The following is an 18,666-nucleotide window of genomic DNA, read 5'->3' as shown; positions in this document are numbered from 1 at the left end:
ATCATTATTCACTATTAGCAAAAAGGTGGAAAAAATCTGCATGCCTGTCAACTGATAAATGGACAAGCAAATGTTGTATGTCCCTATGGTGGAATGTTATTTATACCTAAAAAAGATGAGGTGTGGGGCAGCCCAAGTGGCTCAGCGGTTTAGCGCTGCCTTCAGCCCAGGGCCTGATCCTGGGGTCCTGGGATCGAGTCCCATGTCAGGCTCCCTGCACAGAGTCTGCTTCTCCCTCTACCTGTATCTCTGCCTCTCTCTCTCTCTCTCTCTCTCTGTGTCTCTCATGAATAAATAAATAAAATCTTAAAAAAAAAAAAAGATGAGGTGCTATACACACCACAACAAAATTGAACCTTGAAAATGTGATTCTCAGTGAAAGAAGCCAGACACAAAAGACCACATATTTTGATTCCACTTATATGAAATGTTCAGAATAGGCCAGTCTATAAAGACAGAAAGTAAATTAGTGGCTGCTTATGGCTGGAGGGATGGAAAGTTGGGGAGTGATAGCTAAAAGAAACAATATGGGGTTTCTTTTTAAGGTTATGAACATGTTCTAAGATTGACTGGGGTGACTACGATGGTAGTGAATTAGATCTCAATGGCACTGTTACCAAAAAACAAAGAGAAATCACAATAAATGTAAATGGGTTAAATAAGTAACAAACAAATAAATAAGAGAGAGAGAGAGTACCCTCCAGCCTGGCTCACCATGGCAGAGCCAGGGCTGAGCATATGGGGAAAATGACTAAGTTTCTCTTTGGCATCTGCCAACATTTCTTTTATCTCCCTAACTCTCAACCTTAGAAATAGAGGCCAGAGGGTTTGTCATCTCTCCTTTCTTCCTTCTCCTCCCCAGGTATAAGGTGTTCACTTCCGTATCAACCTGAGTGGAGTCCTCCCACCCAGAGATGAAGACACTCAGACTCAACTGAAAGGTGTTCCTCTAGGTCTCCAAATGGGAGTCACTGAGGAGATGACTGTTAATAGCAACTCTTGGGAAAGGAGTCAGTCCTCCAGCAAATCCAGCTACTGAAAAAACACCATCAACACAAGGGAGCAATTGAGGAGGCATGAGAAAGAACAATCTGGATGACCCAGAGAGTATACAGCACTTTTCGCTAGTGGACCACAGAACAGGAATCAGTCCCAGCACTTAGAAACCTGCATAGACAGTAAGAGCACAGACACTGGAGCTGAAGTTACGTCCTGCTGTGCTTTGGTTTCCTCACCTGCAAAATGGACAAATACTAGAATTTGCCTCACATGTAGCGTTCAGAACTGTGCCTGGTACATGAAAAGAGTTCTAGAAATCCTCATTATCAGTCTTTGTTATTATTACAGGTGACAAAGCCATTCTGTAGCCCTAATCCCATTTGACCTCACAATAACTTGTGAGATGAATGAGGATTGTCAGAGTAGGACACTGAGGTCCAGAGAGAATAAGTGATTAGCCACGACTCCCACAGGTGCTTGTGGAGGTTACATTGTAACAGGACCTTCTTGCTCTGTCACATCTGAAACAGCTTCTGGCGACACAGCCGAGGGATGTCTGCTCTGCCACTAAGTAGCCTCACTGAGGCTCACTCAGTAGGTCACTAAGTGATCTCAGGCAAGTCACTCAGCCAACACTTTGGGTCTTTCCCACCTGTACATGGAAGACTTGAACCCTACAGATGATGCGAGAGCAAACACTGTGTGACCACAAGTTGATTAAAGGAAAGTGGAGGTAAGAGTAACAGAATAAACTCTCTCTAGCAGTGGCTCAACAACCTGGAGAGCAGGACAGAGGGTTTTACTAGAACCTTATTTGATCTAAAGCAACCTGAGCATACCTGCAAAGTGGGTAACTCAAGGCTATTGGGCACTCCCTAGGGGTCCTCAGAGAAGTTGCAGTACTATGGAATAGTACTCATAGTAATGAGTACTATTTGGAGAATAAAGGAAAAGGAAGGCCCAGAAGGACAACAGAGCTGGGAATAGATGGGGCCTGTCTATTGTTTTTCTGGGAAAGCACAGGTGAGTCAGTTTCATGACTGTCCTCTGGCAGGTGTGCACCAGCACTCACCACCCACCACGGAGAAAGGCGAGGTCTGAGCCTGGACAGGAGGGCTGCCTTTAGGGTGATGGCAGGAAGCAGGGCAGATGCAGGGAAAATGTGCCTCTGCACTGAGACACTCTCTGGCCCTGAAGAGGTGGCTCTCCAGGTGGCTCCTGCTAGGGATGCAGGTTTTAACAGGGGTCAGCTTTTCCAAGAAACCTATGCTGTGGAACCAACTGTGGGCTTCTGCTGTGAGGATAAAAGAAGATGGAAGCAGAAGGGGATAAAAGTGGAAAAAAAAAAAAAGAAAAGAAAATTAAAAAAAAAATCTGTACTGCCTTGTTCATAGTAAATAACAATACATTTTTTGCCCCATTTAAAACCATCACCCTGATATCTTGTATTCAGATTCCACACGGAAAAGAGAGAAAATCATATTTGAGCCCTAGAAGCCTGTCCAGGAAGAAACTGTGTAGGGTTGGTGTGGGAGATGGAGAGAAGGGCCTGGGATTTCAGTCCCATTAAACTCCCTCCAGAGTCCTACCTTCATTCCCTCCTAATGAAGTTTCTGCCTCTGCAGCCCAATGGGGCCTCTGCACCATCGGGTGTGTTTGCTGGTTGAGGGGAAAATGAACGACTACGAGGCAGGCCAGGTGGAGTTGCAGGAGGCTTCCCCGGAGAAGGAGAGTGGAGGGTCAGCTTCAGAACAGAAGCAAGTGTGCTCGGGGGTGGGGGGGGGGGCAGAGGCACCCTCGGGAGAGCTCGGGAGGCCCCGCTCCCAAGGAGACGGGTGCGCTGGCGGGGGCGGCCCCGGGGGGACGCGGCGCCTGGGCGCGCGGGAGGCGGCAGGAGCCCGCGACCCGTGAAGGCAGAGGCGCGCCCCGCGGTGCGGAAGAGGGCAGCGCGCGGGGTGGAGGCGAGAGAGGGCCGGCTGAGCGGCTCCCAAGTCTCCCGCAGGGCGCTGCCACGACTGGGCTCTTCCCAGGTCCCTGCCCGAGCCCCGCTTGCGGCCGGGGCCACTTACACTGTGCGGCGGCCCCGTCCCTCGGAGGCTGAGCAGCCTGCGGCCTCCGAACCTCCGAAGTCCTGGGGGCGGGGGGGGCACGGACCGGGACCGGGACCGGGACCGGGCGCCACAGCACCTCGGCCGCGTAGACACAGAGCCGGGGAGCCCAGGGCTGCCGCCGCGCTCCCGGCCGGGCCCCGCGCCCCCGCGGGGCGAGCAGCTGCTCTCGGGCTCCCGGGGGCCGCCTGCGGCCCGACCGCCGCTCCCGGGCCGGGGTCCACGGTCCCCCCCCGGCCGGGCCCCTCCGGCTCCCTCCGCTGCGCCCCCGGCCGCCCCCCGCCCGCGCCCGCGCCCGCTTACCTGGATCTCGTGGATGCGGCCGAAGCCGTCCTTCCAGAAGAACTCCACCAGGTTGGCGAGGGTGCGCGGCCCCGGCATGGCGGCGAGGCTGCGGGGCCCCTGGGCCCGGCCCCCCGCCCGCGGCGCCCCGGCCCGGCCCGCTCCTTTGTCCTCGGCCCGCGCCCGCGCCCCCGCCGGCGGCCGTGCGCCCTGGGGTCGCGGCTGCTGCTGGGCCGCGGGGGCCGGGGGCCGACCCCGCCTGGGCGCCGAGGCCGCGCGGGTGCTCAGGATTCGCGCCCACAGAGCCATTGCGGCCGCTCGGCCGGGCCGGTGGGCTGCAGCAAGTTTTCTGTCTGGGGAGCTGCTGCCCTTTGGGGTTGCTCTTTGCTCTGCCTTAACGTGCACGAGCAGCGCTTCTTCGAACTCATACCGCCTGGGCATCAGCTTACACCGACCATTGAGGACGCCCTCCCCTAAGGCTGGGAAAAGGGGGTGGTCTGTGCCCAGGCTGCAGGACAACCAGGCGCTCCGCTTTCCTGCACGTCCCATTAATTCACCGCTTACGCGTTCTTCGAAACCGCAGAATTTTTAAGTTCCACCCCACTTCCGACCACAGCCAAAAAAAGAAAAGTCTGTTGGAATTTTAAGAAGCATTTTCTTCCTTTAAAATCACTATGGAGAACAGACCCCCAAACTATCATTCATCTTTTTCTGATAGATATTCTAAAAACAGTTCTCCGTGATTTCAAGCCCCACAGTTATGACTCAACGTCCAAAAGTTTCCCATGATTCGTGCACGCAGTTCCTGATACTGTGAAAGGGCCACGGTATTATTTCACCACAAGTTTCCATAAGGATAAGGGTGCAGTTTCCGTTCGGCTTTTACGGGCCTCCCGGATTCTGCCCCGGCACGGGCGGCCGTAGGGAGGAAGTGTGCTGCCTGGGCGCCGGCTGGACCGTGCGGCAAGTCCCCGACCCCCCTCCGACCCCCTCCGACCCCCTCCGACCCCCCTCCGGGATGGGTCCTGACCCGCAAGGCTGAGAGGAAAGGCCACACCTCCGCGGAAGGTGACAGGAGACAGGAGTTGGGCAGCCGGACTTCAGATCTCGGGGCCACTGAGGGGGGGCCTTGGCGTGGGACGGGCCAGAAGTGTGTCATCTGGTTTCAGGAAGGGAGCCCAGATTCTGAATGAGCGGTCCAACAGGTCCAACAACGTACTCCAAAAACTGGGAACATTACTCAAAGATTTCATAAAATTTGTACTTGTGCAGCTGAAGGGGGTAAAAAAAAAAACCCCAACTACAGACACCAAATATTATTACTAAGCAAAAGAAATATATGATTGATTGATTGATTGATTTATGAAAGAGAGCGTGCACACATAAAGCAGGGTGAGGGTCAGAGGAAGAGAGAGACTTCCTGCTGAGCAGGGAGCCCCATGTGGGACTCCACCCCAGGACTCTAGGATCGTGACCTGAGCCAAAGGCAGATGCTTAATCCACTGAGCCGCCCAGGCATCCCAAAACATATCTGTTTTTTGATCAGCAATTTATGCTTTTACAGCTCGGTTAATCTATACTGGATTTATAATAATTGTAAGTACATAACTAAAGCAAAGATGGCCACAGATATTCAATTTCTAGAACTTACTAATAAGTACTCAGCAGCTGTTATTTATAAAGCACTGTAGCTGCAAGGGATTCAAAGAGCAAGGCACGGAACCCGCCTTTGAGGGCTCATAAGCTAGAAGAGATGAATACAACAGGTACACAGATCCGAGCTGGATTACCATCAGTGTCATAAAGCTGGTACAGAATATCATTGGAATCTGTGGGAAGAAGCCATCACAGCTAGTTGAAAGGCTGGTGCAGAAGAAAGACCTCCCAAGAGAAGCAGCATTTTCATCAGGGTTTGAAGACCGGCTCAATTTCAGTAGGCAAAAGTGGGAAAGCAGTTGTGCTAGGAAAGTATGAAGAATTAAGCAATGACTTTGTTCCTAGACACTTTTTAAAGTATTTCTGAGGGTTACTGGTCCTCTGGAACAAATAATTTATTAATGGACCATACATATAAAAGGAAATTCAGTCCATTCTAGACAAAAAAAAAAAAAAACTGTTAAATATAGATTTATATAAAAAGCTTTTTAAAGCATGGCTACTTCTTTCTTAGGGCTAAGAAATAGCCTGTGGTGGAAAACAGGAAGGTAGAGGAGAGTAAAAAAATAGAGAAAGACAAGGAGAAAGAAGGATTTAAATCAAACAGGTTTTCAGGAAGCACTGTGCTCTCTTAGGTCTTAGGATATCATCTATGGCAACTTCTAAAGCTCAATCCATAGCTGAGAATACAGATAAAGTTATCAGTTCTTCATATTTGCCTCAAGCTCTAATGAAACAAAGCCGAAGGCTATTTTAGAGTCTCACTACGGTAGGTATAAATTTTTAATCTGAAATTCTACAATAGAACTGTATATCATTTTCTTGTTTTCTTATTACTGTTTTGTAGCTAATTATTATTATTAGTGGAAAATGTATATGAACCCAGAAATGGAATAAATCATGCTGATTGGGAGAATTTCTTTCGCTCTAACCTAAATAAAATAAATATAAATTACAAAGTAACTGTTACTTTGGTCTTTGTCCAGTTTTCTTTTTCTCATGAATATTGCTTTTGTAATAAAAAATAGTTCATTTAAAAAATGGTTCATATAGTTTTGGGGAAGTTTAATGAGAGAATTTATCTTCTCCACCTTTTATTGGGTGGAATAAGAATCTGAAACACAAGTAAAACATGCCTGAAAAAAATTTTCTTTTCAAATAGGAAAATACTGTCCATGTGTTCATTCCTTTCTCCCCAGTGAGCAAGAGAAACAAAAATGAGACCCTGATTTCAAGTAGACATGACAGCACTATCTGTCCCCATCTGACCTGAAACCAGGAGATTGTGCACAGCTGTTTTCCCTCAACAAAACCAGTTTATTGGCAGTACGTAGGGAAACAATGAGGTGCCCTTACCCAAGAGAAAGAAAAGGGAAATAAAGCTGCCCTCTAGAAGTTGGATGAATAAGCTCTACACACATTAACTAGCCATCTGTGGAAGTAAAATCAAGATAGTCATTAAAGTCTCCCTGACCACAAATCAAGGTGACCTCCGATGACTCTAGGATGCAAAACTGGAATGTGGGAGCTGGTAGGTAAGCAAAGCTTAATGGAGTATATTCTTGGAATAGAACAGGGATGATCAAACAATCTCAGAAAAAAAAAACAATATAGAAGACATTCTAGGAAACAAAGCTTTCCATTCCAAAACCCAAACTTGCTGGTCATGGTGGGGCAGGAATAATTTGCCTAGCTTCCCATGTTTTGGAGGACACATCTCTCCTGGCTTCCTGTTGCCCCTGATCAGTTTCATTTTCCATCTGAAGAACTGCTGATGCTTCAAAAGAAAAAGTAATGGTATCATCTTGCTACTTCTCCATACCTGTCAATACAAAGACAAAACAGAAAATCAAATGAAGATATTCCAGAAGATGGAACTAGGAGATCTCAAATTTTCTTTCTGTGAGCAAGCTGGTGCTCTTTAAGCCACTGTGGACGTGTAGCCCCAACAATCCCTGTTAGGCGAGGCAACAAGAAAAACTTCCCCCTTCCTCAGAGGCATGTGGGAGTTCTCCAGTAGGGTTCATTAGCCAGCAAAACTTCGGAAGCAATTGTCTAGCTGCCAAAATCACTTTAACTTCCCATAATAAAAAAAAAACTGTCGATCCTACCTAGCTTTATGAATATTAGTTTGCATGTTAATAAACATGTATGGAGCACCAGGCCCTATCCTAGACACTTCTGCACCCTTTCATCCATTTATTTCCCACAGCTACCCCATGACATAGACACACTGTCCTCATTTTCTGTGAGGAAACAGACCTCAGAGACCTGCTCCAAAGAGCTGAGTCTTGAATATAAATCCGCTTCTACATATGCTTTACCTACACCTATCTGCTTTAATGCAATGAAGAATATTCAGACCAGGCCAGTTCTCCGGGCACCTGCAGGAGACATGATTCATAGCACTCACCATGTCTTAGACACTCATGATTCACAAAAAATGACTGTAGTGAATTCTGAAAGGAAGGCTGTGTGAGGCAGCGGACCCAACCCCTCCATGATCTCCAGAAGGCTGGTAGGAGATGAGAATTGTTTGCTCACTCTCCTTTTCTTGAGTAGCCACCTCCTCCTCATTTCACAGATGCTCTGCTTAGTCCAAGTGGTTTGGATGGGGCTGGATACCTGGGCTCCTCACTCCAGGGTAGTCAGAGTTCTCAAGGGATTTTGCTAGAGCATCAATACAGGCACTCTCTCATTTGGAGGCTGCAATCTGGAAGCGCTTGTGAGCCATCTGTCCCATCACACACAGAGAGGACCTGACCAAGAGCTTTGCAAACAACAGAGAAGGAGCCTTGATACCCTCCTTTGAGATACTGGACACAACTGTAGAAGAGATCTACCACCCTCTCTCTGATTTCTCAGTTAGGTAAGTCAGCACATTCTTTTGTTTGCCTTTATGAAGTGGCTTTTACTTGATGAATTAATCACAGCTCAAGGTGAGGCCTTCGATCCTCCAGATTCAGAGAGTCCATTCTGTTAGAGCCTCATTAATGAGACTTCCTGCCCCAAGCAATGAGGACTTTCAATTAAATGATTAATTCACAATAAGAGAGAGAACTCTCAAAGTATCAAACATTACCACTGACCTTACCAGCCTATTTTGTCCCTGTGGACACTGGAAACTAAATTATCTGAACTTCACCTGGTGAGCACAGCCCAGTTCTCCTGTCTGTCATCGATCCCTTTAACCCTTGACTGGGCATGTTTATGTAATGCTTCCCCAGCCTAAGTCTAAGACTATAAATGCCCTAAGGGCTTGGGAATGTGTCCAACTCATGGCTGGATTCCCTCATGCCTAACACAGAGTTGGCACACAGGGACACTTACAAACGTCAAAACAAGGGCAGCCCGGATGGCTCAACGGTTTCGTGCCGCCTTCAGCCCAGGGCGTCGAGGACTCCGGGATCGAGTCCCATGTCAGGCTCCCTGCATGGAGCCTGTTTCTCCCTCTCTCTCTGCCTGTGTCTCTGCCTCTCTCTCTCTCTCTCTCTCTCATAAATAAACAAAATCTTAAAAAAAAAATGTCAAAACAAATTTCTGTTTCAGTTAGTAAAATGAAGCCCCTACTCCTAAGAGATGTAAAGCACAAAGCACCTATTTGCTAAGTGGAAGCTTTCCCTGCAACAGCATAACATGATTTTGACATTAGCTAAATGACCTTCCAGTCGCTAAATGAATTCCTGAGCCCACTGTCCACTAAGGGAGATTTGGTGTAGACCAGTTGGCTTAGGCACTTCAGTCTACAGTCCCCTGGGACACCGTGTCATTGCCCCAGTCCCCAGGAGCTCTGTGGACTGGTTGCCTCCACTTCACCTGCCATGGATGCTGACACCCCACACCAGCCATGGCGCACAGGATGCAGGGACTTCATTTGAATTCCCTTGTAACAAATGAAGAACAGAGGTGTACATGGGTTAAGTAGCTTGCAAATTCATATGATTATGGCTTCTAAATTGCCTAAAATAGTTCTTTCAAGGCTTGCTTTTCATTTCATTTTGAGAGCAACAACTTTCCATTTAACTTAGAAAGGGTCTATGATGGAGTTTCACTTTAGGAATTTTTTTTTAAATGAGCTCTATACCCAACATGAAACTTGAACTCAGAATCCTGAATCAAGACTCACATGCTCTGCCAATTGAGCTAGCCAGGCATCCCTCTCTTTAGGATTCCTGTCTTGGATATCTCCCTTAAGCCCTAATATTTATGTTCCCTATTTGAAATTACAATAACAATGCTAACTGGATTCAGCATTTGCCTTGGACAGGTGTTCATGTTAGGTAGCTCTGAAAAAATAAATGGTGGCATTCACTTGTCTGTTTTAAAATTTAGCCCAGGGGGATCCCTGGGTGGCGCAGCGGTTTAGCGCCTGCCTTTGGCCCAGGGCGCGTTCCTGGAGACCCGAGATCGAATCCCACATCGGGCTCCTGATGCATGGAGCCTGCTTCTCCCTCTGCCTATGTCTCTGCCTCATTCTCTCTCTCTCTGTGTGACTATCATAAATAAATGAAAATTTAAAAATAAATAAATAAATAAAATTTAGACCAGGGATGCCTGGTGGCTCAGTGGCCTCTGCTTTCAGCTAAGGTCGTGATCCTGGGGTCTTGGGATCAAGTTCCGCATCAGGATCCCTACAGGGAGCCTGCTTCTCCCTCTGCCTATGTCTCTGCCTGTGTGTGTCTCTCATGAATAAACAAACAAAATCTTTAAAAATAAACAAATAAAAATAAAGTTTAGCCCAAATATTTTTATTTCTTTTTGAAAGTAATTGAATTAACAAATGAAGACACAAAATAATAACAATACTAATATCTGAACACATTATTTTCATTTGATCCTCTCCAACTCTCCGTCTAGACACAGATCAGCAACTGGTCATCAAAGTCAAGTGGTACACCCAGAGACCTACTGCCAGCCAGTGGTCAGGAGAATTCTGGTTTTCCCAACTTGGAGCTAACTCTCTGTCCACCTACCTGCCTGGCCTCTTCCCACACATGCTCTGTTGGCAGTCATCATTAGGTCTGGAAACATACTGATGTATTACATCAACCCCAGAATTTTATGAGGCTACAGTTAGCTTGTGGTGATCCACAGTTGTTGAGTTCCTACGGAAACCAGCAGATTAGGAGCTGTGGGGGGTGCCAAGACAAGCTGACCAAAATGAGTCTCTGCCTGGGTGCCAACTCCTGTGTCCTTCATCCACTGAGGTACAATTTCATGTGGACTCTTCTCAATATACAGTCCGATAACCACAGAGTTGTGTAACTGCCACCAGTCTCATTGTCTCAAAGAAATGCCCTCATGTTCCTCTATAGTCAACTGCTAGGTTGTAGTTAGCTCCTACAGTTCTGCCTTTTCCAAAACGTCATATAAATGGAAACTTACAGAACACAGCTTGCTGGGTCAGGCTTCTTTCACTTTGCATGATGCATTTAGGATTCTCCCATGTTGTTCCATTACCAGTCGTTTGTTCCTTTTCATTGCTAAGTAGTATTCCATCATGGGTCATTAATCATTCTGATCAGTTAAAGACACTTGGGCTGTAGCTAGATTGGGGGATTATGAGTCAACTCATTCTAAACATTTATGAATTGGGTTTTCTGTGAATAAATACATAGGAATGAGAATGTGGAATTCATAATCCATTTTCATGCCCCCAAAGGTGTTCTGCCCTTTTTAGGACTGACTGATGCTTTCATCTCTTCTTAGTCAAATAATTAGTCAGCAGAGAGCCCACAATAGATTACATGGTTTTCCAGCAAAGGGAGGCACACCTGGAAGATCCCAGGACAGGGTGTGCTCCTTCTACCAGAGCTTTTTTTTTTTTTTTTTTTTTTTTCTACCAGAGCTTTTCCTCATTCTGAGCCATCCCACATCGTTCCTCATCCCACAAGAGATGTCTGGCCTCCTCCACCTATGCAGTCACTCCCCATTACAAGGATCGGCTAAAGTTCCATTCCTCAGTGAGTCTCCATTGGCTACCTCACAGCTCAGAACCTTCCCTCCTTCCATTCCACTCTGCATCTGTCTTCTACCAGAGCATCCTGCCTGTGATGCCTTTAGCTTGGCCTCTGACTTCTTTTGGAAAGAGCCTCTGAAATCCCTGTGGGATTTAGAAGTATGGGAATATGATCTCCATTCTACGGATGTGGAAATTGAGGTGCAGGAAACTATGTGACTGAAAATAAGGTAACATTTCTGGTCACCCACCACCATACATCTGAAGGTCTCCATCGACATTTCATTGTCTCCTCCTCTTCAAATGAGAAAACTGAGAAGAGAAACTACTTGGCCATGTCACACAGCTGGGAATGAGAAACTGGCTTTACCTGTGTGTAGGGCGAGGCTGGGCTCAGACTGCATGCAGCAAGTCTTAGAGTGGAGGGGCCTGGCTCTGTGTACCCAAGCGGCACAGCCAGTCAGCTTCCAGGCTAAATTCTGACCTGTGTTCTCCGCTTTCCGGGGCAGAGAAAGAACAAAGACTGACTGATGTTCTGGGCATGAGCAGAGGGTGCCCAGTGGTGACTGCTAGGTGTAGGAAACAGCCTTCTGCCATGCTTGGCCTTCCCTTTCACACATGCCCAGGGTCAGAGCCTCCAGAGGAGCAAAAGGTAACCTGGAAACCTCAGCATGTTAGTGGGAGATGGGGGCTCCTGAGACAGGCATGACTGCTGGAAACAGTCATGAAGAGACTTCCAGGAAGAGAAGCAGACCTCCTGGTTGACTCTCAACTTAGTGATGCCTTGGGTCTGTCACTGCATTATTGCTGTTTTGCTTCTAATCATTTTTAAAGACCCATGGTTTGCCCTACACTGAGAATCAGTATTTCCCCACAAAATCACCCTAACTTCATGGAGGCCTGAGGCCCTTGTCAGGCCAATGAGAAGAGTGCACAGGTTTTTGCTGTCCATGAACATCTTCTCAGCCTGTAAAGAAGGCCCTGAACTATGTAGGAGCCCAGGCACTGAAATACACCCTGACAAAAGTAGGCCACTAACAAGACATTTGGTGCAAGACAGACCTACTCAGAATCAAACTGTCCTCTCAACAGTGGAAGCAACAGTGTTAATAATAATTCACTGAGCATTTGCTATGGGCCAGGCATTCATTACACAGACCTCCTCACGCAGCTTCTCAATTATCATAAAAATCTCCACTTTATACAGCAAAAACAGACGTTCACAGAGGTTTAACAAGACCACGGCCACCCAGCAGTAAGCAGTGCAATCAAGATTCACTGCAGGCCTTGAGCTGCAAGCCCACAAATTTAGCCAAGCACTATACGCTTTCAGTTGGGCTTCCACACCACAGTATCAGAGGGCAAGGCAGGAGCAGTAAATGGTCTCTGAAAAATACCCTAGCATGTGTGAAGCAATACTGTATGGAAAAAACACTACCTTAGACGTCTTCTAATGTTGTAGATCTTTGACAATCTGAGTTTTGGCCAAGCCTGTACCTTGCTACTTTTCTTGAGGAATGCACCCAAGCCTCTTACCTCTGTGTCAGATAGGTGAGACAAAGGATGGTCTGAAGAAATAAATTCTAAATTGAGATCTTAATATATCTCAGAAAATCTTCTTTAAGATGAGAAATTTGTCAGGGAGCAGTAGAGTTTATTATTATTAGTGAAGATCCGCTATGGAAATTTTTTAAGGGAAAACAAAAATTTTTTAAGGGAAAACAAAAATTCCAGATAAGAAATTAGAGGAAGAAAAAAGCAAAAAGTAAAAGATTGTTTGCACCCAACACATTACTTTTCCTAGAAAGTGCTTCTACCCCGGGACTCTCCAACCTCAGAAGAAGAGACAGAGGCAGTGGACAGGGCCTGCCTCAAATGGCACTGATGCTGCCAGTGTTCAGCAACTGCCACTGACAAAAATGTAGAGACAGGCGACACACAAACTTGCCTCTGTCTCAGGCTAGGAGGGCCTGGTGGGACATAGGCAAGGTATGTGAATGGATGATTCCCAAAGTCACCTGTAGGGTGGAGAAAATCCACTCTTAGCCACTGAGCTCTCACTGCCTCCCTTCTCTTCCCGGATTCTCTTGCTGGCCACTCCCAGGCAGAGAGGGAAAGTACCAAGAGCCTTTAGAGACCACTGACCAGGTTCAAATCCTGGGTTTTCCAGCAGCTTAATTAACCTCTCTGAGACCCAGTGTTTTTATCTGAAAAATGGAGGTGATAATAATTAGGCATATGACAAAAAACATTCATAAGAAAATCCATAATCTCATATTCAGTGAAGAAAGACTAAAGCTTTCTCCCTAATATCAAACACAAGGATATATGCCCTTGCTATTTCTATTCAACATTGTACTAGACATCCGGGCCAGGGCAATTAGATAAGAAAAAGAAAAAGAAAAAAAAAAAGTAACCCATATTGGAAAGGAAGAAGTAAAGCTATATGTTTGCAAATTGTAAGGAATACACACACACATATATACACACTCCAAATATTTAAGCTAATAAATGAATTCAGCAAAGTTGCAGGACACAAGGTCAATGTACAAAATTGGTTGTATTTCTACACACTAGCAGTGAACAACCCAAAAATAAAACGAAGAAAACAATTCCACCTAAAATAACATCAAAAAGATTAAAATACTTAAGATTAAATTTAACAAAAGTAGTACAAGATGTGGACACTAGAAACTATAAATATTACTGAAATAAATTGTATTTTATTTGTGCTATACTGATGATTACAGCTTTTCTATTTTATTTTACTTGTATTCTATTTTTTTATTTAAATTCAATTTGCCAACATATAGTATAACACTCAGTGCTCATCTCATCAGGTGCCCTCCTTAGTGCCTGTCACCCTGATGTAAATTTTAAAAGAAATCAATGAAATGTCATCCATATACACGAGCTGAGAGACTTCACTTAATATCATTAAGATGGCAGTACTCTCCCAAATGATCTACTAATTCAGTGTAATCCCTATCAAAATTGTAGCTGCCTTTTTTGCAGAAATTGACAACCAGATCCTAAAATTTGTATAGAAATGCAGAGGCTCAGACTAACCAAAAAAACTTAAAAAAGAATAACAAAGTTGGAGGATTCATACTTCCTTATTTCAAAACTTACTATGTAGTCAAGATTACTACATAACCAAGGTGATGCAGTACTGGCATAATGATAGACACTTCATCAATGAGGTAGAATTGAGTCCAGAAATAAACCCATTTATCTATGGGCAATTTATTTTCAACAAGTTTGCCAATATAATTAAGTGGAGAAAAAATCTTTTCCACAGATGATGCTGGGACTACTGGGTAATCACATGCAAAAGAATAAAGTTTGACTCCTGTCTCATGCCATCTGCAAAGAGTAACTCAAATATAGGCCAAAGATCTAAATGTAACAGAGCCAAAACTATAAAACCCTTAGAAGAAAACATAGGTGTAAATGTTTATGAACTTGGACTGGGTAATGGTTCCTTAGATAAGACACCTAAAGCACAAACAACAAAAGAAAATTAAGGGGCAACTGGCTGGCTCAGTTGGTAGAGCATGTGACTCTTGATCTTGGAGTAATGAGTTCAAGCTCATGCCCAGCATAGAGCCTACTTTAAAAAAAAAAAAAAAAAAGTAAGTTGCAGTTCATCAAAATTTAAACTATTTGTGTTTCAAAGAAAGTGAAGAAAAAAAAAGTGAAATGGCAACCCAGATTTCCAATTTCCTTTTATGACATATAAGGAGCTTGGAAGTCATCACTCTTGTACTAACAACAAGAAACAAAATTAATAAGTTTCTTAGACCCAAGAGCGAACTGAGGTCACAGGGCAAGCTGCTACCCCACACATTGTTGAGAGAATCACAACATACCAGAGATGAAGCCCAAGAGCAGAAGCTCTGCAGGAAGTAGTACCAGGATAGGAAAATTGAAACTGCAATTGATGAATTGCTGGAGGCTCAGTGTGGGCAAGTTTGAGACCAAAGCACCAGGTGTACATTCATAGGGAAGCCCTCAAACTTTTGTGAGTTTTACCTCCAGGAGCCTTTTCAGGTTCTGACAATGAAGATCCAAGAAAAAAATCTCACAATACTTACAGAATTGGAAGGGGTATTGGGGGAAGTCATTGAGATATGACCACCAATCAACCCAGGAGCTGGAACTGGGCAATTGGAGGCTCCCCACTCCTCCCCCCTTTGGAATGTGTGTTCCAATTGCTTTCCCTGTTCCCATAAGCTGCCCCAAAGATACAGCCTTGAGATAGAAATGTGGTGTTGAGACTATCTAGATGGTATGCATGACAGCACCCAGTTAAGACATCTACATAAACATTAAGATTCTGGTGGATCAAGTTCAGAAATCTACTCATTTTGCAGCTGCCCAAGACAAATCTCATAAGTCTTGCTTATGAAATCTGCCAAACAAGCTAGAGGGCTCTGCCTCTCACTTTGGTCTCTCCCTGCCCTTTATGTATTGAGGGTTGGTTTCAGATTTCACTCAGGAAGCTCCCAAAGAAGTTGCAGACTAACAAGGGGAAATACATTAGAACACTCCATTTTTAATAAGGTCAGCTTTCAAGAAAAGCTATTTTACCAGAGCCTAACTGACTGAGGTTTTATCCATGCCTAGCCAATCTGGGGGAAGAGAGATAGTCAACTACAGCCCACTCTAGCCTTCCCATCCCACATAAGGGGACAGTGGATCTGAGAAGCTCCTGAGAAGGCCACAGCACAGGCTCACTAAAAGACTGAGACCTAATCATGAGATGAGAGAATGTTCCCCTTCCCACACATCTTACTGGGGCATCAGTAGAGCTCCTGTGTGATAAGGGGAGACAAAACCAAAAAAAAAAAAAAAAAAGAGAGAGAGAGAGAGAGAGAAAGGTTAGCCTCTGACAAAGCTACAGTAAACACAGCCTAACTCCTAGATGGGTAAACATAAAGCTTCACACTAATGGCCTATTTACCTCAGCTCCTTTTACCCACTATGTCATGTCAGGCATTCAACAGAAAATTACAAGGAAATCCTAAAGGACAAAAAACACTTTGAAGAGAGAGAGCAAAGATCAGAACCAGACTCAGGTATGGATGGCAGATATATGGGAATCATCAGACTATGAATTTAAAATAACTGTGATTAATATGCTAAGGACTATAATGCAAAAAAGTAGACAACATGAAAGAGTAGATGGGCAATGTAAGCAGAGAGATGGAAACTCTAAGAAAGAATTGGAAGTTAATGCTAGAAATCATAAACACTGTAAAGAAATGAAGAATGCCAGGCTTACCAACAGACTGATCACAGCCCAAGAAAGAATCAGTGAACTTGAAGAAATATCAAAACTGCTAAAACCGAAATACAAAGAGAAATACGAATAACAAAGAACAGAATATCTAAAAACTATGGGACAATTTAAAAAGGTGTAACACCTGCATAATGGAAATACAAGAAGAAAAAAGAAAGGAACAGAAGAAATATTTGAAATAATAATGACTGAGAATTCTCCGAAATTAATGACAGACACCAAACTACTGATCTGGAGGCTCAGAAAATGCCAAACAGGATAAATACAAAAAAAAAAAAAAATCTATACCTAGGCATATCTTATTCAAACTGCTAAAAATCAAAGACAAAGAGAAAATCTTGAAAGAGACAGAGGGAAAAAACACCTTACCAATAGAGGAGAAATGATAAGAAATATACCAGACCTCTTTTCAGAAACCACGGAAGCAAAAGGACAGTAGTGTGAAATATTTAAGGCATTGAAAAAAAAGAAAAGAAAACCTACCAACCTAGAATTCTGTACTAGAAAAATTATCTTTAAAAAGTGAAAAAGAGGGACACCTGAGTGGCTCAGCTGTTGAGTGTCTGCCTTTGGCCCAGGGAGTGATCCTGGAGTCCCGGGATCAAGTCCCACATCAGGCTCCCTGCATGGAGCCTGCTTCTCCTTCTGCCTGTGTCTCTGCCTCTGTCTCTCCATAAGTAAATAAATAAGTAAATTTATAAGTATATAAGTAAATAAATAATAAGTAAATAAATTCTTTTAAAAAAAAAGTGAAAGAGAGGTATCTGGCTGGCTCAGTCAGAGAAGCATGGGTCCTGAGTTCTCAGAGGTCATGGGTTTGAGCCCCATATTGGATGTAGAGATTACTTAAATAAATAAAATGTTTTTTTTTTTTTAATAAAGGGAAAGAGAAAGACTTTCAGACAAATAAAAATCAGAGAATTTGTCACCAACTATCTACTTTGCAAGAAACATCAAACAAAATTCTTCTTTGGGAAGAAAATTATGTAAGTCAGGAATCTGTATCTACATAAAGGAAGAGTATTAAAAAAGGAATAAATGGGGGCACTGGGTGGCTCAGTTGGGTGTCTGCCTTCAGTTCAGGTCATGATCTCAGAGTTTTGGGATCGAGCCCCACAGCAGGCTCTCTGCTCAGCAGGGAGTCTGCTTCTCCTCTTCTTTTCCCTCTGCCCCTAATCCTGCTTATGCTCTTGCTATCTCTCTCTCTCTCTCTTACTCTCACTCTCATAAATAAATAAATACTTTTTTTAAAAAAAAAGAAAATAAATGAAGATAAAGTAAAATATTTTGTTTGTATTATTCTTATTGATCTAATAGATAAGTTTGTTCAAAAAAATAGCAACAAAATATCCAGTGACAACAGTTTATAGAGAAGTGAAATAAATGGCAGCAATGCTGTAAGGGACAGGAGGGAGGATTTAGGAATCCTCAGTACTAGCACTACCTGTGAATTGGTATAGTGTTATTTGAAAAAAGACTTGAATTAGTTGCAAATGTATTTTGCAAATTCAAATACAACCATTACAAAAAGTGAACAAACAAATATAATTGATGCACTAAGAAAGCGGAGAACGTGGAATTCTATAAAATGCTCAATTAAAACCAGGAAAGGTAGAAAAAGAAACAAAGAACAGGACAAAGAATAGAAAATGATAACAAATATGGTAAAACAGTAATCCAACCATAGCAATAATCACTTAAACATCAGTGGTCTAACACATCAGTTAAAAGACAGGAACATCAGAGTGGATAAAAAGTCAAGCCCAACTATCTATTGTCCACAAAAAAAAAAACAAAAAAACACTTCACTTTAAATATAGGTAGATTTGAAAGAAAGGCGAGGGAGAAACAAGAAAGAAAAAAAAAAGAAAGAAAGAAAGAAGAAAAAGAAAGAAAGAAAGAAAGAAAGAAAGAAAGAAAGAAAGAAAGAAAGAAGAAAGAAAGAAAGAAAATACATTCATTTTGGAGAAAAGAATTCAGGGGTACCTGGGTAGCATAGTTGGTTAAGCATAGAACTGCTGGTTTCAGCTCAGGTCATGATCTCAGGGTAGTGGGACTGAACCCCATGTCATGCTCCATACACAGCACAGAGCCTGCTGGAGATTCTCTCTCCATCTGCCCCTCATACTCATGTTTTCTCTCTATAAAATAAATAAATGAATCTTAAGAAAACAGTTCAGGTCAAGGAAAAGTTATCAGGAATAAAGAGAGACATTACATAATAATAAAGGGATCAGTTCTCCAAGAAGACAATTATCCTTACTATGTATGTGCCTAACAACAGAGCATCAAAATACATGAGGCAAAAACTGATAGAACTGCAAGGAACAATAGATGAATTGACTATTAATCAGTAA

At 43.9% G+C, this 18,666-nt stretch overlaps 1 protein-coding gene across 8 annotated transcripts in view; it reads right to left on the bottom strand.

Annotated features, from left to right (window-relative positions):
• CYP27C1 (cytochrome P450 family 27 subfamily C member 1) overlaps positions 1 to 18,432 on the bottom strand; it is a 46,005-nt gene extending 27,573 nt beyond the window's left edge. The window contains exon 1 of one of the 8 annotated variants that reach the window (XM_072788773.1): positions 18,296 to 18,432. In XM_072788773.1, the coding sequence (XP_072644874.1) occupies positions 18,296 to 18,320 (25 nt within the window). In that variant the 5' untranslated portion in view covers positions 18,321 to 18,432. Of the gene's footprint in view, positions 1 to 3,410; positions 4,350 to 4,419; positions 4,579 to 18,295 lie in introns of those variants that run through there. The other 7 variants (XM_072788774.1, XM_072788770.1, XM_072788776.1 and 4 more) reach the window with 7 other exon arrangements.
• Between the last annotated feature and the right edge of the window lie 234 nt (positions 18,433 to 18,666).

This window comes from Canis lupus, chromosome 20 (genome assembly GCF_048164855.1).
Source record: "Canis lupus baileyi chromosome 20, mCanLup2.hap1, whole genome shotgun sequence".
Taxonomy (NCBI): domain Eukaryota; kingdom Metazoa; phylum Chordata; class Mammalia; order Carnivora; family Canidae; genus Canis; species Canis lupus.
Note: the sequence above shows the minus strand (reverse complement) of the source record. Positions and strands in the feature narration are given on the sequence as shown.